This window comes from Schistocerca serialis, chromosome 3 (assembly GCF_023864345.2).
Source record: "Schistocerca serialis cubense isolate TAMUIC-IGC-003099 chromosome 3, iqSchSeri2.2, whole genome shotgun sequence".
Taxonomy (NCBI): Eukaryota; Metazoa; Arthropoda; class Insecta; order Orthoptera; family Acrididae; genus Schistocerca; species Schistocerca serialis.
In genome coordinates this window covers 433,289,125-433,315,113 of record NC_064640.1, presented here as the reverse complement: position 1 = coordinate 433,315,113, position 25,989 = coordinate 433,289,125, and the positions used below count along the sequence as shown (strand labels likewise).

General features: G+C 40.1%; 1 protein-coding gene across 4 annotated transcripts in view; it reads right to left on the bottom strand.

The window, feature by feature from the left end:
- LOC126470319 (dynamin) overlaps window positions 1–25,989 on the bottom strand; it is a 110,093-nt gene that overhangs the window by 61,474 nt on the left and 22,630 nt on the right. For all 4 annotated transcript variants that reach the window (XM_050098096.1, XM_050098099.1, XM_050098097.1 and 1 more), the window contains exons 7-12: window positions 23,800–23,888; window positions 19,660–19,859; window positions 16,292–16,437; window positions 15,817–15,974; window positions 15,538–15,706; window positions 13,793–13,915 (exon numbers count right to left, since the gene is read on the bottom strand). In XM_050098096.1, the coding sequence (XP_049954053.1) occupies window positions 13,793–13,915; window positions 15,538–15,706; window positions 15,817–15,974; window positions 16,292–16,437; window positions 19,660–19,859; window positions 23,800–23,888 (885 nt within the window). The remainder of the gene's footprint in view (window positions 1–13,792; window positions 13,916–15,537; window positions 15,707–15,816; window positions 15,975–16,291; window positions 16,438–19,659; window positions 19,860–23,799; window positions 23,889–25,989) is intronic.

The window sequence follows — 25,989 nt, the reverse complement described above, 5'->3', positions numbered from 1 at the left end:
TCATAAATCAATGGCCAAGTAACTACCATGAGCCACACTGAAATGTGTGGCGGCCCCAGTATTTAAGAGACAGAGGTCAAATTGCGACGGTAAAGTTTTGGCATCTCTGACTCGGCCAGTAAGCATGGTACCACCCCACAAGGGGTTATGGGCAGAAGTAGGAAAGGTTTATGGAGTTGATCAATCATTGCAGCTGGAGGAAGATATACATTGCATACAGTTATTTCCTGCATCGTCCTTATTCTGACAGCCACAGCTTCAAGAGGGGGTTTGAAGGGGCACATGTTCACTACAGACCGAGTTAAGGACATACACACAAACTCCACCTGACATTCTATTATAGCCGCTATGGTTCCTGTAATATCCCTTATAGCCACGGAGGGCAGGGGTCCGCACTGCTGGGAACCAGGTTTCCTGGAGGGCAATGCAGATAGCAGGTGTAAAGCTTCAAAACAGTTGCTGTAGCTCAGCCAGGCAGTGGAAAAAACTGCCGCAATTCCACTGGAGTACGACATCATGAGACTGGGAAGGCATGAACATTCAATGAGGCAGTTTATGCCTCTGAGTCACCTGCTGCCACTGATTTATTGCCTGAGCAGTCTATATCCATTGTGTCTGAGGGTCTGACAAGATCTTGGTCCTCAGCAGACACTAAAATCTCCACCCCCGTCCTCAGCCACAGAGCTTGTAGGTAGCACTGGTGTGGGTGCCACCGCAATTTCCTTGATCTTACGAGTTTTTTTTTTTTTTATTTCTCTCACTGCTCCTTGGGTTTCCCTGCCTGGAAGGACTTCACTGGCTCAGTCTCCAGGACCAGGTGCTTTTGGGCTCTTCAGCCACTGGCAGGTGTCGTCTTTCCCACTAGAAGAAACCTGGGAAAGGAGTGGCCCAAGGGACCCCTCCCTCGGAAAAGAAGCCGAAGAAGACTTACACTTCTCCGGCTTAGAAGTGGGGACGGACGTCCCTGATGGTTGGGGGGGGGGGGGGGAGGGGGGTGTTGCAGGAGCAACAGGAAGGGAAATGCCCCCCACTATCAAGGGGCAGGTGTAGTCTTCCAGCTCTGAGAGGTGGCCTGAGTTGGCAGAGCTGATGGTGCCAGACCTGTTGTAGCGGTGGTGTAAGACTGTGTCATATGCACAGGATGCAGGCATTCAAATTTTCTCTTAGCCTCAGTGTAGGACAGTCTGTCCAGGGTATTGTACTCCATGATTTTCCTTTCTTTCTGGAGAATCCTGCAGTCAGGCAAGCAAGGCGAATGGTGCTCTCCGCAGTTGACACAGATGGGAGGCGGGGCACATTGAGTATTGGGATGTGATGGACATCTGCAATCTCGGCATGTGACGCTGGAAGTACAGCGGGAAGACATATGGCTGAACTTCCAGCACATAAAGCACCGCATTGGGGGAGGGATATAGGGCTTTACATCACACTGGTAGACCATCACCTTGACCTTCTCAGGCAATGTATCACCCTCAAAGGCCAAGATGGAGGCACCGGTAGCAACCTGATTATCCTTTGGACCCCGATGGACACGCCGGACGAAATGTACACCTCACTGCTCTAAATTGGCGAGCAGCTCATCATCAGACTGCAAAAGAAGATCTCTGTGAAATATGGTACACTGGACCATATTTAAGCTCTTATGTGGCGTGATGGTTACAGAAACATCCCCCAGCTTGTCACAACCAAGTAACTCCCGTGGCTGGGTAGAAGATGCTGTTTTGATCAAGACTGACCCAGATCTCATTTTGGACAAGCCCTCCACATCCCCGAACTTTGCCTCTAAATGCTGAACAAAAAACATAGGCTTCATCATCATGAAAGATTCCCCATCAGCTCTCAAACATACAAGGTACCGGGGGCGAATAAGATCCGCTGCCATCCTTAGCGTGACGTTCCTCCCATGGTCTGGCCAGGGAGGGGAGCGATTTGGGGTCATACTCCTGTGTGCTGAATTGAGCTCATGATCGCTTAGAGACTGCTGGTGTTTCACAACCAGCAAGAGATGATGGACTATGCTTCTTTGTATGTCATCCGCCCTGATGCCACCCACTTTGACCTGGGGAGACACCCAGCCGCAGCAAAGGACACCTGGCAGGATGGTCATTGCCGGGAGTCCCAATGCCCCAGGGGGATGGGAGTTTACCCCTTGGCATACGTGGGGAGTTAACAGCGCAGGCATCAGCAGAGCGATCCCTGTGCAGTCAGGGGGCTACAACCAACAGGGTACATGGTGGCCCCACCGCAACGGACTGGCTACCGTGTTGGATATCAGGTGCAAAGAAGTCCATGTTCATCGTCGACGCATAAATCAACACTGCATAGTGCATGGTGGAAAACACACACAGGAAGGTGTCCTCGTCCAAGAGATGGAGAATGGGCAGGACTGCAAAGTGACGACGAGGAAGTGGGCTGAAGATTTCAATGCATGATGGACACGATGCAGCTTGTAAGGCATCCTTCCCAAATGAGCTTGCTCTTCGGGAAAATTTTGAAGAATGGAGGTCAAACCCTACAGGGCACCATCACATGAAGGCCGAAACATGTGAAACTCCTCTTAGTCGCCTCATACGACAGGCAGGAATACCTTGGGCCTATTCTAACCCCCGGACCCGCAGGGGGGGGGGGGGGGGGGGGGGGGGGTGGCTCTGGTTAGCCATGTGGCACTATCGAGAGGGAACAACATTGTGTTCAACAAATGGCTTTGGTACATTATACTACATCTGCAGCAGCAATCTCAGCAGCAGTTGGCACCACAGTGACACAACAAGTTGTTAAAAATCGGTTACTTCAAGAACAGCTCCGAACCAGATGCCCTGTAGCATGCAGTCCACTGACCCTATACCACTGCCATTTGCGACTTCAGTTGAGTCAAGTGATAGTTCACGGAGAGGGGGGGGGGGGGGGGGGGGGGCAGAATGGAGGTCTGTTGTGTTCTGTGACGAAAGCCAGTTCTACCTCAGTGCCAATGATGACTGTGTGTTGATTAGGAAGAGGTCAGCTGAGGGCTTGCAACCAATCTGTCTGTGCTAGACACACTGGACCTACACCAGGAGTTAAAGTCGGGGGTGTGATTTCGTATGACGAGACGTGCACTTATAATTATCCCATGCATCCTGACTGCAAATCTGTGTGTCAATCTGGTGATCTGACCTGTTGTGCTGCCACTCATGAACAGCTTTCTGGAGGAGCTTTACAACAGGGTAACACTCGCCCACATACTGCTTTAGTAACCAATCATGCTCTACAGTGTGTCGACATGCTGCCTTGTGTTGATTGATCACCAGATCTGTCTCCAGCTGAGCACAACTGGGACATAATCAGACAATAACTCCATCATATGCAACCAGCATTAACCGTCCCTATACTGACCGACCACATGCAACAGGTATGGAACTCCATCCTTCAAACTGGCATTAGACACCTGTACAACACAACACATGCACATTTGTATGTTGGCATTCAACATCCTGGCAGTTGCACTGATTATTAATGTACTAGTACTTTATATTTTCAATGGCTTATCTTGCACCTATTTTAACCTGTGATCTGGCAATCTTGATCACTTAAATATGCTACCTAGACAACTGTAGTCCCAAAATTTCATTGCTCTACATGAATTATTTTTTGATATTGCAATTTTTTTCTGTCGGTGTATTTGAAATCTCTATGTACATAATGAAATTCCACTTTTATGTTCTTAGAATTAATGTTTTCCCACTGCTTACATTTTTTATTAGTTACTTCAAATGGTATAAACAGTAATTGACCGATTTCCCACTACATACATCAATTAATGAAACAATGTTCAGCAATATATACTGTATTTACCTGAATATACGATGACCCTGAATATAAGACAACCTCCCATTTTTTAAGAGGATCCTTGAGAAAAAAATATTTTTTTATCATATTCTCACTAACCAATATTACAAACTTTTATTGATGTAAGACATCTGCCTCTAAAGTTACCATTACACCTATTCTGAAGTTATAGAATTTATTGGTTGTCCACATTTTGATAATACAAGGAGAAATAAAGCAAACAAAAAGAAACTGTTTACATTAATTTTTATCTTCACTGTCTATTTCGTTTAGCCTGTTGTGTGTGGTACCACTATTTTTAATCATCATCATCATCACCCTTGCCCTTCCTCCTCCCAGGGCAGCTGTGAAACATGTATCTTTGTTGTCACAAATATTTGGCGATTTCTCCCAAACATGATTTTTTTTTTTTTTTTAACGTACAGCAGATTTCGCTTGTATACTGATGTGAGAATGTTACATGTCTTTTGCTACAAAAACATTTTCTTCACGCTGCATTCTCATTGACTATGTAGAACCAGCAGCTGACACACTCCCTTTTGTTTGAGTCATTCCTCGCAGTGAATGTCGACAACTGTAATGCACAAAACACATAAGAACACCACTGGCCCCAGTCTAGACTTTTAGCATATCCTGCAGAAATTTATACTATTGTCGAGTATCTGCCGAATTTTGAAGTCAGTTCAATTCTGAGTACAAATGGATTGTCACACTGCAATTTAAACATGGCAGATGTTCACAAAAAGCCAAAGTACGCCCCATGGTTGGCAGCAAGACAAAAATTTGCTGCCCTCTCACTATTCCTCTCCCCACACTCATTATCGTTCTCTGCTATGTTCATGTCACTGTTCCCCCTCCAAGCCATCCACAGTCCTGTGCTTGAGCAACAGTTAAACATGGACTGCTGTATCTTCTACAGTGCAGGTCATATGTAACAACAGCAACTACAGGGTGTACACATGGACAAGGAAAAAAAAATTCCCAGATTTTTCCCGGATTTCCCGATCAAAAATACACTTTCTTCCAGGTGAAAAAAAACACTTTTTCCGTGTTAAGTGACAGTATACTTTCCCTTGGAACTGTAAAACTTATCAATCCTTTGAATGGTTATAGTCTTTAACATGGGTGTAGAATTTCCTGGCGCTTTAGAAAACGAAACTCAGAGGAAGACACATTTTGAAAAGATCTTTGATGTGCAGCAACATGTACGCTGCACATTTGCGTATTACGAAAGTATAAATTCGAACTCCACCGAACACTGAGTGCTACTTTCCGAAGAATTGAAATTGAGATTGCGATGCATTTTTGTAAGCCAGTCATAGGTCGTATCACGTGATCTCACCAGCCAATGACAGCGGATATCCAGAGCATAGGACACGTGATGTAGGCAGCCAATAGCAATTAGCAGTGTCACTGTTAAGTAGTGTGAACACACAAATGGGAAAAGTTAACGACTTAAATTAATATAAATAGTGTTACTAAAATAAAAGAAAAGCTTTCACATATAACATTGGTCCCTAAGGTTAATAAGCTGCAAGAGAAGCTAAGCTTTCACATATAATGTTTATCTTATTTGCACGTGTTACACTTTAAGACATATCATACAAATATGCCAGTAAAATTTTTAATTACGACATAAATGTCTGATCTTCTGGGCTCGAAATTCTTCTAAATAACTCGTCATCAAAGAGTTGATTTTTAAATGAGAGTCAAATGCTCTGTGATTTAAGAAATTCATTGTACATTTTCACACATAGTTCTACTTGCGTAAACGGAAATTTACTTTGAAAGTAATGTTTTTCAAACCGCCATTCGCAATATTTTCCTGCAACCTGTTAGAAATAGGTTCATTTCAGCAGTTGCCAGAGAGCACCAGATAAGAGGTGTCACTACAATGACGCATGAAGTCATTATGTTTGTATGTGTAAAACATTAAAAGATATTACATTATGTCATACAAGAAACAAGACATCAGAGGATACTCCAAGAGCATTGGAATTTCATGAACCAAACTAAAAATGCACAATCTGACTTAAATTGCACATTTGTATGTCCAGATTCCCAATGAAGTAGGCCTCAACCTGATACGAAGCTTTTCAGTGAGCTTTTCAAGATGTAAATTTTCTTGGAGTACCAGTACTGTATTACATGAAGAAGATGAAAACATGCACTTTAAATGCAGCAAACAGTTGAAACTAGCCAATAGTGTGGAATTAAACAATGAAGTAATTTCTGTCAGTTTGCTAAAGAAATTTGGCTTTTATTAATCTTTTCTGCTGAGGCAGTCAATGTACTTGAAAATTAGAGAGAAAAAAAATGCTAAGAGCTAAGGATTAAAGAAATGGGTAGTCTGCAAGGCAATTAATGTTTGACTCTCAGAAAGGTGGAAATAAAATAAAATCTGAAACTAACAACATATTTTAGCCTTCCATAATTAAGTGAATGTATTTTAATTCACTTGATAGCACCTGGCCACATAAATCCGTTTTGTTTTCATTTTATGCGAGGGCAGTAAAAGAAGAGGAAACAGCAAAATCAGTAAATGTAAACATGGGTCACATGGAGACTACCCAGTATAACTCTGACTGCTCTGCACATCAGCCCCAGATCTACAATATTTCTGAATAGGGCAATACCAGATAGCGCCCCCCCCCCCCCCCCCCCGACCCCTCCCTCATACGTATAAGACAGGACGTAAAAAAAAAAATCGGTTTTTCAAAAATATGTTCATTTTGTAGCGCACATCTTTCTGAAGATGTTGGATGCACAAAACGTGTTCGAGGAAATGTAAGACATGTTATTCGGTCTTAAGTGTGCCGAAGTCCACTGCCGCAACTCTTCACACAGCATTCTTCTATCGCATGTCACTGTATTTCACTCTGTGGAATTGAAACCTGTATTTTTGTAATGGATGCCATCAAACTATATTCATATCACACACACACACACACACACACACACACACACACACACACAACTTGCTATTAATACTGGATGGGATTATTTGCTATCAATAGAACAAGAACTCTTCAGAAAATTTACACTCTTCATTGCCTATTAGCTAATAACTTGCTGTTTTGTGTGATGTAAAATTAAATATAGGATACATAAAACCAGTAAAGACAAGAGACAAGCAAGACAGTACACATCTCTTCAACGCTTAGCTCCTAGCATCCTTTCCCTTTAATCTTGCTACAGCTTTACATGGCGTGCTATCTTTTCTGCGAAAGAATCTATTACATCATCGAAGTTTGTCAAACGTTTTGCTACATGAAAAATCGAAATGTCGTCGTATAATACTGAAAAAGCTGTTAATACAAACAGTATGCAAGATTGGTGTGGTTTCTCGATCTGATTACGTCTATTTTCATTTTGTCACTGTCTGCTAGATAAAACAAAACAAGCCTTTCTAATATTGCAGCAATTTTAACACACACCAAATAAACAAGATTGTTTTGGCAAAAATGTTTACTTTTATAATACAACAGAATATAATTCACGAAGTACCAATATCAAATGCATATTAGGCCTACTACAAGCAAAAAGCTTTATGTCACAAAATACGCTCCAGTTTCTCAAGCATGAGAACAAAAACTAGCAGTACAAAATTTTTATATAAATTTGGAATCATCATATTCTTTCATAATTTGTGTGATGTCCCCATTTCTTCTCCTTCCTCATTTTAATAAACGATCTTGTCATCACTATTCCTGCCACTGTCAAAACTTATTCTCCGGTTAACTCTACTAACCCTGCCAGAATCATCGGTTTAGTTATCTCTCAATTCTCTGGTTAGGCATTGTTACGTGTTTGTACAACGCGTTTTCTGCGCTTCTTCCCAAATAGAACATAAGCGGCTGCTAGCCGGGGACTGTACAACTGGGCCTTACTAGTGTAGCGATCTGACCAAAAATTTTCTGTCAAAATTTCATTTTCTTGGATACACTGAAAAGATAACATGCAATCTTTCTTAACAGTTATTCCTGTTAGTCATTTATTTCCACTCTGGTAGTCTAAATCCATGGATTTAGCTGGTAATTATAACAACGCTGATCATTCGCAAACCCAATCAACCACATAATCGGATAGCAATTGGCTTACAGCCGTTCGAGTTTATTTGGTTCAACTTGTACAGCACAGTCCCCTTTTGTCTGCAGGAAAGTTTATTTCTAGACGCGACGAGGATTCCCCTGACAGAGACATCACATACACTACACATGCATTCAAAAATAAACTTATGATTCATTTAGAAATCAACTTAGAATGTGTTCAAAAATGAGCAGGGATGCATTTTAAGATAATGAATAATTGATAGACCAACGTGCACCATATGCTAGGCGCTTTGTGAACCACAGTTTCGAAGATGAACAATACGGAATTTGTATTTACTTCGTTGGATAATCTATGAAAATGCCGTTGTCGAAACTCGGGGCGGAGAAAAAAAAAGCTCATCTTCCATCTTTTTTTTTTAATTTATTTACTGACGCAGAGGTTTTGGTGCCAGTTTTATCTTTGTGCCTACAAAGCATGCCTGTGTAACGCTACATATATCGACGGCAGATGTTAGTTGTAGTGGCACCCACCAACATTTTTCAGAACTTCCGCTTGCTTTGCACTCGATTCTAAGATGCAGGCAGTTTTTTGGATTACAAAAACCGGAAAAAGTGGGGCTTAGATTCGAGTAAATACGGTATGCCTCTTGCAAAAATTGTACGACCTACATTGAGAACTACTAGCACATTAGCTTGCAAAGAAAAATGCAATAACGTAGATTTTCTGGGTGACAACCTCAATTTCTTTTTAATATTTAGCAATTTCTGAGGTGGTAGCTAGGTTCGAACCTGGCATGTAGAACAGTTTGAAAAGCTTCAAGTGAGACAAGTGGCAACCATATTAAAATACAATCACAACCAGAAGACTATGTAGAAAAAATTCACCAGAGGAAACAAACTACAATTCTATATTCAAGTGGAACAATATTAGTCATCAATTTGTTCATGAAACATGATGTACATGCAAGACCAAGTGTTTCAAAATAAAGACCAGTACAATTAATGAAATTGCTTATTAATGTTTTGTTAAGTACGCTTGAAAAGTAATTTCGCAAATTTACAACCTTTTTTTCAAATTTCTGAAGTGCAAAAGAGGAATTTCACTGTTTCTCACTATCTTTTTGCACTAATTTCCTCACTATGGATTATCTCTTCTTTTTCAGTCCTGGTCACTGCTGTGTGCAAAATGCCACTACTAATGGCTACATGTATGGAAGCAGTTTCTGGTCACACATTCCTATCCTCCTCCTCTGCTGACAATTCCCCATTCCTATCCTCTTCCTCTGCTGTCAATTACCCTCCACAATCCTTGCCCATTTTGTGTTCATCCCACACACATCCAGTGAGAGCATTTCCTCTCAATATGGAAGTTCAAAAGCTGACATGCAGAGTTCAGGTACCACCTTTACGAGCCCGTCTACTGTTCAACACACCCTGTATAAAATCAAAATTTAGTTAATTATTCAGGGAATACTAACATAAAATAAGCCAAAATGAATGCTTAGAGCAGACACAATAGGAAATTTTGTTCGGCAGTCAAAATCATTCTAAATTTAACACTTTCTTCCATTTGGTATGACTTAAAGAAGCAGTTCATCTCAATTCTATGTACAGGGCCACTTAAGCCACCTACTGCAGACTTATAGGAAGCACGAGAAAAGAAAAGCGACTATACATTAGTTCACGTTTATTTAAATCAATCCAGTATTTTACTAGTAACATATACTACAGCTCAGCCAGAATCAAGATCTAGTGGATAAACAGTGTTGCCTCCTCTTCTGCAAGTGTAAAGCAATAAGAGAATATTTCACCTGGCATTTGACAAAGAAACATCGTTGGTTTACCACTTTCCGAACAAGTAGCTCGAAATAGCATTTCTATACTACATTCACTAGCTAGGAGCACCAAAATTTTACATTCTGTAGTTAATATGTAAGCAAAATAGCAGAGAACAAATGTAAGAAAGAAAAACGAACTATTTTAATCCTTCTGTTTGGTGTAAATACCACTTTCACTTTCAATCTTTGTTTGGGTTCTGTGTGTTACAATGCAACTCTCTACCTTTTACCCAATTTCCACCTCCTCTCCTCCCCTCTCACCCTACCCCATTCAGTCACACATCCAAAAATTTGTTTTATTACACAGAGGCAAAGATAAGCCACTACAAGGCAAGAGTGAGGAATGCAGTATTATATGCTGCTGACACGATGACACTAGGAAGAAATGGGACAGAACAACTACAGAAAGGAGAGAGAAAAATACTAGGTTCTAAAAGAGGTGGATGCGAAGACCTAGGGAAGAATTGTACCGGAACACGTGAACAATATCCGGGGAAATCAAACTCAAAAGGGCAAGGTTTCCTGGCAATGCAGTTTGGACGAGTATGTACAGAATGATGAAGAGAGTGTGGGAAACAACAGGGAGGACAAGGGGAAAGATAGGAACCAACTGGGTTGTTGAACTTCGGAAGGACTGGTTGGAATTGGGGATCAAGGTCGAAGGAAAGGAAAATTGGAGGAACAAATATACACCGACGAATATGTCGGAGATCAATGACGGAGAAGAATACAGGAAAAGATTAGAGTGTCACCAGCGGAGCCGACAGGAGAAACGGACACTGAAGATCTCTGAAGAAGAGTGGGAGAGAAGAAGAGAAAGAATGAAGAGGTTCTGGGAGAATAGGAGGAAAATGCAGTCCAAAAGGGGATACCCGTGGTCCTACAGGGGCCGTAACACAAGAAGAAGAAGAAGAAGAAGAAGAAGACTACTGACTACTCCCTTTCACAACCTGTGCTCACAGCTAAATCTGTATTTAATCAAAATGTAAGTAAATGTTTCAAAAAATACCTCACAAACCATCCCACGCAAAATAAGCTTTCACATTCTCGTGTGACACACTAATCATACTCCTGCACAGATGAAGTTCGTGGTTTCCATATCAGGAACGCTGCAACATTAAGCCATTGGATCTAACCTAGACCTTGGGCTTTGCTACAAATAGTCTGCCATTACTACTACAACGACGACAACAATTTCAGGATCACACAGGGGGTGGAAATATCATGCACTAGCCAAAAGTTTACAAATTGTATTTCATAATCAACTACCACATAATATCAAAAGCTAACTTCAAGATAATATCTATACGTAGCTAGCATATTTATATGCAGACGTCAAATTCTCAACTTGATCACAAAAAATCATATTACAATACACATTTAAGGATAGATTTTTAATACTGTGTGTATTGACTTCAGTACATGCTTAAAGTTTTTTTTTTCCGGTTCTAAATTTGAGACATTTAACATGTGTTCAATATGCGGCACTTGTTAGTGTGTGAGATGAAATAGTGGTGTTTCCGTGGTGTCACGCATCCTGTGCTGTCGTTGGCTCATATAAGCAAACCGAACAACCTAAAGATTACTTGTTTGTGAAGCTAGTATTCTGCATTTGTTGGTTTCCCTATTTACATGAGCATATTACACAAATATATATTTTAAATGATATACTGTATTAAAGGTCTCTCCAAAATGTGTCTTTTTTTGTATGGTTTGTTGTTTGTTTTGCTAAAGTGAAGTCTGCATAAAAACATGTTACCACACATTTTAAGGACTTCATTTAGCAGACAAAAATAGGTAGTTCTAACAAATGAATTTCCTCTTACCACTTATTAATGCACATTTTGCTAACTTTCACTGCGTTGTTTACAGAAAAAAAAAAATTACCAGCTTGTCTCCTCTTCTGCACCGCAGAATGGGTCAACCCTTATTCCAAATTTTTGTGTAGTAAACTGCATATCGAACTGTGCTGTTTTCAGACTCAGTATGCTACAGTTATTTGCAAGGAAATAAAATTCACTAGAACTGCTGATAACAGTAATGCAACATTTTTTTCCCACACGTATTTCTGCTAGGTGGTGATACTTATCATATTGTTCAATTGCACTCTGGTGAGACATTTACAAGCTTATTCCTACTACAAACAAATTGCGGAGGCCAGAAAGAAAAAAAACTACCTAAACAATATTAAACGTCAATGATGCATCACAGCATATTAGAGGTATAAAGAGAGAAGTGTTTGATAGCAAAGTTTCAGCCTTTCTGTTAGTTTCCTTTTTATGCAGTCAGTGGAACATGAAAAACCATGTGGAAGTTGGCAAGACACCCTTAGGCTCTGCTATTCAAGCCTTTGGAAGGCTCATAAGAACTGTACTCTGACTGTTCAAAAAACATCACTCAATGTCAACAGTTCCAAAACCGTTCACTGCCATTATTCGTGCAAGAAATTTTTGAAATGAGTCCTGATAATTAACTTTCTATAATACACTCCTGGAAATTGAAATAAGAACACCGTGAATTCATTGTCCCAGGAAGGGGAAACTTTATTGACACATTCCTGGGGTCAGATACATCACATGATCACACTGACAGAACCACAGGCACATAGACACAGGCAACAGAGCATGCACAATGTCGGCACTAGTACAGTGTATATCCACCTTTCACAGCAATGCAGGCTGCTATTCTCCCATGGAGACGATCGTAGAGATGTTGGATGTAGTCCTGTGGAACGGCTTGCCATGCCATTTCCACCTGGCGCCTCAGTTGGACCAGCGTTCTTGCTGGACGTGCAGACCGCGTGAGACGACGCTTCATCCAGTCCCAAACATGCTCAATGGGGGACAGATCCGGAGATCTTGCTGGCCAGGGTAGTTGACTTACACCTTCTAGAGCACGTTGGGTGGCACGGGATACATGCGGACGTGCATTGTCCTGTTGGAACAGCAAGTTCCCTTGCCGGTCTAGGAATGGTAGAACGATGGGTTCGATGACGGTTTGGATGTACCGTGCACTATTCAGTGTCCCCTCGACGATCACCAGTGGTGTACGGCCAGTGTAGGAGATCGCTCCCCACACCATGATGCCGGGTGTTGGCCCTGTGTGCCTCGGTCGTATGCAGTCCTGATTGTGGCGCTCACCTGCACGGCACCAAACACGCATACGACCATCATTGGCACCAAGGCAGAAGCGACTCTCATCGCTGAAGACGACACGTCTCCATTCGTCCCTCCATTCACGCCTGTTGCGACACCACTGGAGGCGGGCTGTACGATGTTGGGGCGTGAGCGGAAGACGGCCTAACGGTGTGCGGGACCGTAGCCCAGCTTCATGGAGACGGTTGCGAATGGTCCTCGCCGATACCCCAGGAGCAACAGTGTCCCTAATTTGCTGGGAAGTGGCGGTGCGGTCCCTTACGGCACTGCGTAGGATCCTACGGTCTTGGCGTGCATCCGTGCGTCGCTGCGGTCCGGTCCCAGGTCGACGGGCACGTGCACCTTCCGCCGACCACTGGCGACAACATCGATGTACTGTGGAGACCTCACGCCCCACGTGTTGAGCAATTCGGCGGTACGTCCACCCGGCCTCCCGCATGCCCACTATACGCCCTCGCTCAAAGTCCGTCAACTGCACATACGGTTCACGTCCACGCTGTCGCGGCATGCTACCAGTGTTAAAGACTGCGATGGAGCTCCGTATGCCACGGCAAACTGGCTGACACTGACGGCGGCGGTGCACAAATGCTGCGCAGCTAGCACCATTCGACGGCCAACACCGCGGTTCCTGGTGTGTCCGCTGTGCCGTGCGTGTGATCATTGCTTGTACAGCCCTCTCGCAGTGTCCGGAGCAAGTATGGTGGGTCTGACACACCGGTGTCAATGTGTTCTTTTTTCCATTTCCAGGAGTGTACATTATTTTAATATATATTTGGGGGTGGCTCCACATCAGAGCCTTTAACTATGTACTGCACCTGCCCCCTGCAGTATGAGCCAATTTTAACTATTTACTAAGCAGATTACCAGTAAATATTCATTAACTCCACTTAAAAAGGATAGTTCTGTAAGAACAAAACATTACCTTGTATACATTTCTTCCTTCAGGATTAAACAGTGCAAATGTATGCCTTCTTGACATGAAGCTCTGTTCAACATCCCGCAGCTTGAGTCCATCAAGAGGCAGCATGTACTTTTTCTCTCGCTCCTACGAATAAAAATGGAACTGAACAACTTACTGTAGATCAAGTACACAGTAGCTTCATTAAGGGTGTGGTGTATGATTTGCTTATGACGAACAAAACAACTTCTTGTGTATCAGCTCACAAAGAACTACTATTTAACAGTATTTTATCTGCATAAATGCAATAATTTTTCATTTATTTGAAACCATTCCTCTGTCAACAATTGCATTCTAAAAATAATTATTGATTCTAGTCTTCTATTTACATCTATCAAGGTGGAATGATGACTGGTTTACCACAGACACTAGTATTTACTTCAATGCTTGCATTACTTGTTAACTGCCAAAAGATATACTACAAAGGAGAGACGAGTACAAAATCAAAATATCATTGTATTTTGCGTCAACCAAGATTAACTGTACTGCGCACACACACACACACACACACACACACACACACAAATATTTAACAACTAAGAAACAGCCAGAAAAGTTTGCAAAAATTCATAAAAATGCACGAAGTTAGTCAGTGTGGTAGACAGATGGTAATTAATCACTTGCATGGGTTTAGAAATGCTTGGTTCACATCTCTATCTAGGTAGAAGATCTGTGCCTACTACAAAGTCCAAGCCTATAACATAATGAAATCTGCAATATAAAGAATTAAAATTTTGAAATAGTTAGGCCATCAAGGAAATTACTTGCACAGCTAACAGGCCGTCATGTACTTGGGATAAATTGCCGAGTCTTAACTTCCACATAATATTTGTTTTGGTGGCATTCAGTTACAGTTGGTGCTAATAGAACGTCAGTGTGTATGCCATTGTACCTCTCTCCTTATAGAGTGGACCCTGAAAGACATGACAGCAGTACAGTATCTGTGGCTGGTATCACTGCAAAGTGTACAACTGCAACATCTGAACATATTTTCCCATAGATGATCTGTTTAGTGGATTACATTTCTGTTACAACAAAGCCATAAGTACCAGTTAGTGAAGCTTTACAACAATGACCTTTCTAACACAAAACTGTACAATGAAATTCTACCAATGCAAATGTAGTATTGGCACCACCAAAGTTCACAGTATGGCATGTATCACAGTGAGAAACATTTAAGGGAACCTTTTATATATTAGACCACTACCACCGGTTCATTGCTAGCTTTCTGTGCTGCATAGGAAGCTATTAATCAATTAGATCACCAATTAATTACTGAAAATACGCAAGAGTATATTCAAATCAATGTTTAAGCCTTTCGATGCGATGGATGCTTCTCGAATTGAAATATAGAAGCAATGAATAAACATTCAATGAGTTATTTTACAGAGCTAGAAAATCAACATTTGTCTGTTGAATGAAAACCCAAGTACACTAGAAGACTATCATGCTGAAATTATGCCTACAATTTTTTCTTTACATTAGTGGTATTGGTTATTCAGATAATAATCTCTCAATAATAGCAGACAGGAAGGAAAAAGGAAAAAGATTGAGGAAGAAGGGATGGGAAGGGGGAAGAGGAGGACGGGGTGGGGGTGGGGGGGAGGAGGAGGAGGAGGAGGAGGAGGAGAAAAAGAAGAAGAAGAAGAAGAAGAAAAAAAGAGGAGGAGGAGGAGCAGGAAGAAAGTTCTTTTTGAATTTGAAATTACCTCTTCATCTTTAAACCAGGATATGCTTTCTGAGGTAAGGACAAACCAGTAGTCCCTGGAACCACCTTTCATTATTCCCAAATTGTGTATGCACATGTAACCTTTACGAATAACTTGATTTCCCAGTTTACGTCCTGCTTTAACGGAATTTTCTGAAGATTGTTGGGCACTGAAAAGAAAGTTTAGTCACATTTTAGTGCTTGTTCAAAATGACACCCGCTTATAAAAAAAAAAAAAAAAAAAAAAAAAAAAAAAAAAATATCCCCGACAGATATTTACTTGGCAAATCCAATGAAATCCTCATGATTTGTGTTCATGTATGCTAGTTCACAATCGATCAATAAAATAATTTGTTCTTTACAATTTTGTTCCCGCTGCCGGATGTGTGTAGTAATTATTCGTTCAGTTTCTTCGCGCAATCTAGGATACCGTGACATCTGAAACAAAAATATTTTTAGTTGATGCTGTAGTCAAACTTACTTTTTTCCTGTATGACAGAGATAACTTTACTCATGACTAAAGAAATTGACTTTGAGACCCAGGCAGGTATTACTTTATCGGTTTTATTATTGTTGGATGACTCAATCACAACAGATCTCTCTTACATTGCTGCTAAGAACCCTAAAAAGAGTCTCTCTTATAAAGACAAAACAGGAAAGGCCTAAGGTTATTCAATTCAAAAACAAGAATTAGTGTAGTATTTGCTACTTTTTATTATAAGTGCTAAATTCTGTGAATCACATTTTCAACATACCTTATCGGTGCAAACTCTAACTACATTTGACAGTTCTGCTACAACCAAGTCAACACATTTTAAGCTCGGTTCCTTTAACCGAGCAATTTGTTTCTTAACAATTGCCTCAAAGGCCATATCAGGTGTAAACAGGCCAACCCTAATACCTGAGAGGGAAAGAAAACAAGAGAAGTTTAGAAAGGGGGAAAAAAAAGGTTTGTATGACATATCATTGCACCAATCCCCACTATAATGAAATAATAGTGTAGTTCACATTAACATTCTTGTAATATAGCTCAAATACAATCATTTTGTGAATGAGATTGCAGTGGTGAAGGGGTAGCATTGTTACCATACACCCTATCATTTTTGACAAGGTTCTGCACATACCGGCAAAACAGGAACACAGCAAGAGCACGGTGCTCGAGAAAGGAGTACAACTGGCCAGCGGCTGGGCCCTATCACTTGACTCATTGAAATGTCATTCACAAAGTCATTTTAATCAAAGTGTAAGTAATATCACACTTAGAAATATTTTTAAGATATATCCAACTTTCATTTTTACTACTGGAGCAGTGCCTTAACAATAAAATTGCAGCAATTTCTTCTGGTACTTCTGAAATAGTTCTGACCATTTTAGAAACATAAAAACATTGGTTATACAGAAAAGAAAACAATAAGAAATTTGTAACTGAACTTTTCCGTAGCTCTTTTGGACAAAAATATACATAAAGCAGTAATTCAATCAGTGTTTAATCCAAACTGTTGTACTATTTCTATGAACAAGTAATAGGAAAAGATCACTGCAGTCACAATAAAGCCTGCACCCTTGATTTCTGATGTCTTATCACCAGGTACTCATCTTTTTGGATTTTTATTCTGGCATTTTATTCACCAACAAAGGACTTTGGGGTAATAAAAGAACATACATGAGAGCTTTCAGATTTGTTGCACATTGAAAAAAAAAAAAAGGTACACCCAAATACTGCACACTGATGGTAGTGCATAACAAAACAGTGCTCCAAGCCAGTAACAAAAAAAGACCGAGACAAAATAAAACCTCCACTATTTGTGGAAAGCCATAATTCTAATGGCAACACAATAAACATGTAACCAATAACAACTTTCAGATAGCAAATTCCAAACAATTTCCACATAGGATGTGTTCAATTACATTCTCAGAATCAGTCACTCATTATTCTAAAAATTATGAAGGAAATAATGGTTAAGAAAGTAAGCAAATACAACCATACAAGTAAACTACAGCTGAAACATCAGAACACACTTCTATGTGTTACAACCAAGGATTATTACTTGACAAAGAGACTCATAAACGTAGCTGTAGAAACAACTTTATCACATAATTAGGTACAGCGATGTCCCATTTCAAAGTAGTGTGCCCTGTTATCTCTCAGTGCATGGAAAATAGAAGAAACAGCTTTTGTGTTCTGACTCAATGGCTTGCAGTTAGCATCATTAAATTTATTGATGATGGGAAGCACAAAAGAATGAAAGTGCTAAAAAGGTGATGGAGCTTGCAAACATTTCTCTTTATGGTAATATACCTTGCCAAAAATCTATGTATTATACAATATAAGTAACCTATAAGTAACTTTTGAAAACACTAAGAGACTAGTTAGATTTTGTTGTATACAACAGAATTACTCCAGAAGAGAAGCTAATTTCAGAAACAGTAGTGTTTAAGCAGCCAGAATCAGAAATGAAGTATCTCCCACAAGTTGAAAAGTCCATACTCAATAAGACTACTGTGTAGTAAATAAATGTAGTTTAAGTTTGAAATGATTAGCTCCTAAATTGTTGGATAAAAAAGGGAATTTATCCCTATATTAAATTAATTATTTTATATTACTGGTTTCTAAACATTATTCATGACTGAAACTGATCACGCACAGTTCAGGAAATAACTGCAGGTAACTAACTAACTAACTAGACAACAGTCGCAAAATTTCATGATTCTAATGGTCTGCTAGTACATGTACAGCATGAAAACTAGACTTTGTATTACTGAACACACTGTACTGTTTAGAACCACAGCAAAGAACAAATCATATATTGAATCAATTTTCAAACTTAAAATAGTTTAAACTTACTAGTATTTTAAGTAGCAATTGTAATACTACTGACTACACTGCCTGACAAAAAAAGTGAAACACCCAGAAGACATCGTCAGAAGTCAATGTAAGTTCATACACATACACACCATATAAATGATTAGGCCACATGGATGCTGTTATACTCATCTAAAACTGCCATTTCAGATTTTGAGAGTTTGAAAGGGGCCTCATGTCGTCATTTGGCCAGCTGGTTGAATCCTGAAATTACGTATTTGTGCAGTATTCAGATGTAACAGTAGCCTGATGCTGACTGCATGGAAATGTGAAGATCAGCATACTCATCGTAAAGTTCTGGTCAAATACGTCTGACTCCCCACAAGCAAGGATCACAGTATTGTGCACCACGCACTCTTAACCCTTCACATCTCTGCCAGCCATCTGAGAACAAGTAATGACTCCCTGCAACATTGTGTCATCCTCCACCATTGGTCAGAGGCCAGCAGCAGACAAGCAGACTAGGAAATTACCATGCCACAACATCATGTTGCAATGAGCTGGAAGCACGGACTGCTGACGAATATAGTCACATTGTGATCAGCACTGAATCAGGTTCTTCACTATTTGGACGACAATCACTGGTAAGTATGGGTGGCAACCAGAAGAGAGGTCCCAGTCATCCCATCTTTTGCAGTGTTACTCCTGGTGTGGGGAGCCATCGGGTATGACTTCAGTTCAGTTCATGGCTGATAGAGATTGAGGGTAATTGATGGTACAGTTTTATGTCACAGACATTCTACAGACTTATCTGACAGAATCATATCGTTGTTCTCCCCCCCCCCTCCCCCCCTCTACAGAACAATGCTCGTTCACACATAGCATGTGTCTCTATGAACTGTGTGATGATGATGTACTCCAGTGGCCAGATATGTCCACGACATGATATGACATGACATGTGGGACCAGCTCAGAAATCTACCCCATTCCAGTGGCAGTATTCCAAAGTTCTAGTTACAACAGTTGTGGGCCAGCTTGACTCTAGACACAATACAATGGCTTTATGACATTCTTCCAAACAGAATCAGTGCATGCATAGAGGCCTGATAAGTGGAGAAACGTTTTATTGGTAAGTGGACAAATACTGTCAAGTTATTTGTAAATGTGACACAATTTTGTAACCACTAACACAACATCACATACCCACTCAACACATGAATTTTCCATTTCATTTCCTCCTCTCCTTCCGGTTGCTTCATTTTTTATATCAAGCAGAGTATTGTTCTCTAATCTAGCATACTACTGGACTGAAATACAAACCATGAATATTTCTAATAGCAAATGCTATTTCTCTTCTGAGTTCTTTTTCATCAAATTCCATTTTGACAATTTCAAATGGAAACCTCTCATGGAATAGTCTGTTAATCTTTGCACCACCTGAAAGTTCCATTGTATTTATCTGCGCAGAACCAGATCCTTCAATAGTCCTTTCAAAATCCGATTGCAACTGCTGAATCATCCTGCAAATTATTATAGTACACAGAAAATATTCAATAAAGTGAGTATCATATACACAATTTTTATGAATTTTTTTAAAGTCTGTGTCTACACCCTGAAATTACATGAGCTACATGATAGGCTGTTTATATTCTCTCTCTCTCTCTCTCTCTCTCTCTCTCAAACACACACACACACACACACACACACACACACACACACACACACACACACACACACTACTTTGCTCCACTGATCAGCAGCTCCACATCTTAATGATCATCTTCATTCGCCTGCTCATCACTGATCATGTAATCTCAGACATAAGTTGCGGTCTACTGTACCCACATACAGGGTGCAGCAACAACTTCCAGATTTCAAAATGCAATAACCATTTTATCGATCAGATTTTCATTATTTTTTGATAACATAGGTACATATATTAAGTTTTGTTTTATGGTTTTTGAATCACATCAGGTAGGTGCCGCCCTGTATTATCTGGGTGCAGAAACATAACTTCCTTGTTTGACATGCATGCTATTCAAGCTGTAGTGGGACAGGAGTGGTCTCATTTGAAAGGCACAGTTCTAAATTGTTTTCTCTTCCAAGTTAGTCACAATCAGCTCGGAACACTGAGGAGCTTGCATTTGCCATCAAGACCTACTTTTGAAATGGATGCTCTGTGAACACAATCCAGTGCGTCTTCTAAAATCTCTTCAATGTAGTCTCGTTGGGCCATGTACCAGACCAGAAATCAATTGTTGCATGGGTGACTACGTTCAGGCAAACTGCAAGTATAACAAGAATAAGAAATGAAGTCCCTTAGCCAATCAGATCACATGAGAACAATGAGGCAGTAAGGGCTTCACTCTTGCAATTATCACAGCATTCTGTATGTGGACTTTGATTGTTCAGCGAGGCGAATTCTTCACTATGACTGACTTAGATCTGTACAAATTTTCAATTGTGCAGGAACTCTCTGAACACTACTTCCAATTGCCTGTTGAGCACTTCCCAAAAACTTAGCCGAGGATGTAATCCCCCCTCCCCTCCAATGATGAAGCCCATTTTCATTTTCATTTGACTGGATATAACAATAAACAAAACATGCATTACTGTGCTCAATCCATAAGAATTCCATCAAAGGCCTCTGTAGTCATCTAAAGTCAGTGTGGTGTGCAATTTCCTCAGCTGGGCTTGTTGGTCCCTGGTTTTTTGAACAAAATGGGGTCACAGTGACAGTGAATTCAGACCGTTATGTGAACAAGTTGGAAGAATTTTTTTCCACAACTTTATGAATTGGACTTAGGAGAACATTTGGTTCCAACAGGATGGAGCAACAGCTCGTGCTTCAATGGCTGTTTTGAAAGAACACTTCCTGGAGCGCCTCATCCCAATACGGGGTGATTTGGACAGGCCAGCCTGTTTCCCCGATTTGGCCCCTTGCAATTTTTTTTTGTAATCCCGTGTTTATGTCAGACCTAAAGACTAACATCCAAGCAGAAACTGGCAACATACTCACTCCTTTAATGAGGAATGCCGGAAATCAACGTATTTGTGTATGGGCATTGGAAGAGGAGGGGGGGGGGGGGGGGGGGAGATCACCTATCGGATATGATTTCAAAACTGTGTGCAAAACAAAACCTTAAAAATTGTCCTACATCATTTAAAAAAATTAAAAATATCTAATCCATAAATTGGGTTTTATTGTGTTTTGAAATCAGGACATTATGTTGTCATATCCTGTGGTTCATAATTTAACTGCTAAGTACTGAAATGACTCTCTTAGTCTACAATTTTTTTCCCTGTATACGCCCTCTTACATACACACATTAATTAAGAATGTATTTTTTTAACCTACCACTCACAATTACACACACTATAAATCCTACAGAAAAAAGATGATTCTCATTTTTTTTCTACACGAATCAGCACCTATCCTTGTAATTTCTGTGCTGAAAGGTATCAGAATTCAATTACTTTGCACATGATCAGATTTATCAATCACAGAAATTTAATTAGTTCAGTACTATGGTTCTTCAGCTTATCTCTTCATTGCAATATGCTATTTACTTTTCAATAAGAGGTGCTGTATATTTAATAGACTACTGACAACTTCAATGATCCTGTAGTGCACCATTTCAATAGGTGGTATCATACCTGAAGCGAAGAAAAGATAACTTAGTATAGCCACTGTTTCTTAACAAATGTCATAATTTTATAACTATTTCAACCAAATTTGACTTTTCTTCAGAGACAATCTAAAAAAAAAACACTGCCAACCCCCCCCCCCCCCCCCCCACACACACACCATAATGATTGTGAAAACTACTCCTTGGACACATTTAAAGGACCTTCATGGTGTAACTGTAATGTTTTACACAAGTTAAATAAATGCTTATTCTGAACGACATGAAAAGTATTAATTTTGTGATAAATGCGACAACAGATTCGTACTCTGCCTCTAAATGAAAACTTATCTGAAGATGCTATTTCATAGCAAATTGTATTCATATGAACTATTTTAACATGTACTGTTTGAAATGGCTTTATTTTTTGCATATAAATAATGAAAATGTAACCACTTTTCAGTTACTCATGTTGCTCAATTTGTGAAGATAATGCACATAAGAAAGTGTTCGCAAAATAAAATATACACAAATGCAAGATGTCGGTACCCATGATGCTCTGGCGCCAAGCTAATTGTGGGCAGTTGAATGATCTGCATAAAATATACACTGCATAATGCGACTCAGCCACATGGCCTACCATCTTGGAGGAAAGACATTCGTACGTTTGTCGGCTAGCCAAAGTTGAAATGTAAGTACAATGTGGACATTTTAGCATGGCTAATTTAGGCAGTAGGTGTTTTGAACTTTGGTCAAATAAAGGCAGTGATTGGGCCTGAACTACCTCATTTACAACACTGCCGACCTCAGCAAGTAATTGCTCAGTAGCCATTACCAAATGTTTTGTGCTGGTCATAGTTTTCTTCTCTTATACTGAAGGAGTGACAAAGTTGACTCCTGGTCCATCACGGGGATCAATCATGACCCTCATAACACAAAAAGGGATTGGCGATCCCTGTAACCATTATGTCAGTTCTGCTTTTGCAGAAATGCAGAACACCGATGTGGGCTGCTTTCCCACACGGAGGAGGCAGGGCTGGTTTCCCCACACCACCCACTCCTCTCCTCTGCCCTCTGGTAGTCAAAATTTTAGTTGATATATGCCTGTGGCAGACTGGCAATTTATAGTGTCCAGATTCTACACTATACAGACTACAAAACAAAACCTTTCAACGTATTTTGATTGTGCCAAAAGCTTCCCCTTGTGAGCTAATAGCTATTTTTGGTTCAGCTTTGTGCCAAACACCTTGTTGGTTCTATTTGTAGTGTTGTCAAGGGAAGGTTGCACAGCTATGAATACCCACGAAAGGTCAAAATTAATATTCTTCAGAGGTTGTAATTATTGGATTGGAAGGGAAAAGAAAAATAATGTTGAGACACACCTTGAATCAAAGAAGCAATCTGTTCACTGACAGGAAAATGCTGCTGCTTCTCAACAGAAAAAGTTGGAAACTTAAAAAGAGCCAAAAGAAGAAAACAAGCAAAGGCTATTTCAGAAAAAAACTGTTGAAATTTTTGCAAAAGTAAACATTCCAGCCATAATGTTCTCCAATCATCACAAAGTTATTTCAAAGCATTAAGGCAAGTAGTGTGACAGCCTTTTAAATTTGTATGTTTAATCATTTCAAGGAGGAGGAGAGTGGGGGGTGGGGAAGTAGTTTGCAAATTTCACCAGAAACAGATGCTACAAATATTTCTTCTGCAAATTCTTGGCAAATGCAACACACTGTTAACTTTCTAATCAAGAATTTAATGGTATCTGTTTTAAAAGCAAATGGTAATGATGATGATGATGATAATGATAACAACAACAACAACAACAACAAGTACTCACTGAAGCATTGCTTTAGTCTTAATCGCAGGATCATCTGGGCGAAAATGTTTATACTGTTCCACATCTTTTTCCAAGGTCAACAGTTGTTTCTGAAACATATTTTACTTGCCTTTACTTATGTGCTTCAATACATCTGTAAATTGCAGCAGCATGACATGATAATTACTTAGCTGACTAAGTGAAGCAGTACATCAAACACTCCATGAAAGGGGCACCACAGAAATAATTTTATCATTTAATTTGAAAGATATGCACTATGTTACACAACAGCAATGTAGTTGCACAGCATTACAGCATTTGCATACATGACTATCTCAAATAAAATAACTTTGTGATTTCAGATTGCAGTGATGCAGAGGGGGCAGGGGTTGCAGTCTTGCCAGTGTGCAGCCAGCCACACTTGGTAAGGCTCTGCCAATACAAAACAAGCAACACAGCTAGCATGTGGTGCTGAAAACAACAACTGTGACTGCATCAGGCAGGCACCTGCCACTCAGTGCACTGTAAAGCCAACCACAAAGTTATTCTATTCAAAGTATAGTCTCATTATGGCTGCAGAAGTGCTAATATGTGCAGTTAAATACATCTAACTTTAATGTGGGTTATATGCAGTATCTTGCAGCTGTCTTAAAAGACAGTATGTAACCCATATTACTCGTATATTTGTGACTGGAAAAACTGAGGCCTAAAACAGGAAAGATAGCATGTACAGTCGTGGACAAAACGAGCGAGACCCCTCGCCTTTTCGTTACGCTGACCCGCACAGCTTTAAAGTCTGCTATACAGCATAACAGGCAAGGCGATGAAGTGCTACCAACATACTATGCACAGGCTTGAAATTGAAAAACTATCCGAAATTTGTCAGACTGTTTTCAATCATGTGTAGGACTATATTAATGCTGATTAGTGTGTTGACCACAACACCTAAATATAAGATATAAATGAAAGAAGAAATGCTAATTAGTACGAACTGTACTAATAAAAATAAATTTCAGCTTATTGAGATAACGTAACTGTTTCAGTAAGACAAAGTACCCCATATCGTTACGAATTAGCAAAATATTATGAGCATTCGGCCGCAAAATGGTCTGTGTCAACGTTCAGACCAGCCATACTGGATTACCGTTGCTGACCTACCATGAAAGTGTGCAAATCTAGAAATGCGTGAAGATTCATGACGAAATTCAGTTAAAAATCATTCAGTGCCACACTTAAGTCAATTCAATTACTGACAGAAGCGGAAAAAGCAGCCAGTAACAAGTATGAAATTCTACAAGAGTTTCATATCGACATCCACAGGGCACCGGTACAGAATAAAGGTAGCAATAAACGTATTGAGGCCCGAGAATTTCTCAAAATTCCTTTACAGATTGTCTATCTGCTTCCATCGAGATTAGAAACGAAAACAAACCAGACCTCCCTTGCAGTAGCAAACACCTTTCACTACACTAGCAGACAACCCAGGCAAACAGCCCTCTATTATTACCCCAGACATGAATAAGCCGGCAATTTTGCAATGAAAATGGCAAAATGATCTGTAGTTTCTGTTACATAGAGCTTTCTGGACTAAAAAACATAAATTGTCTACCTTTATATCACAGCTTATGTGACACTCATTCGGGATGTTTATCGAAATAACAAAAAACTGTTATTAGCGAGTAAATTTAGTAGGATAATTCTGCACCACACCAGGAAATAAACGGTGACGTAGCTGCCAAACGTATACTACAATGTTTCGAAATCTCCATTAGACGAGCCACAGCCAGAAAACGTTCATTAGCCGAAGTGATCCTTAAGGTAGCTAGCAATGGGAATGCTCGCACATCTAAAACGTGGTGGCATTAATAGTGGGATCAGAATTACCACTTGTATACGAAAACGGATTTTATTTGTATTCCTGTAAATGTGATTTGGATCGAAAGCGTAGCTACAATTAATATGCTGCTGTATCGACTGCAACTAGAACATTTCGAATAATAAGTAGGAGAAATTATTATGCGGCCCTCATCTTCAGTAACTGTGGTAGCTATTTTCGTTGTTAGGATTTTGTCACGTAAATCGGTAAAAATGGAACACTACTAGTCTCACTTTCTTGACGGTCTATCTGTCTACCCAAACCTTAAAACCCGTCTACCTCGAGTATGGGTGGTGAGAAAAAGTGAGCTATGTCAACGCAATCTAAACATACGG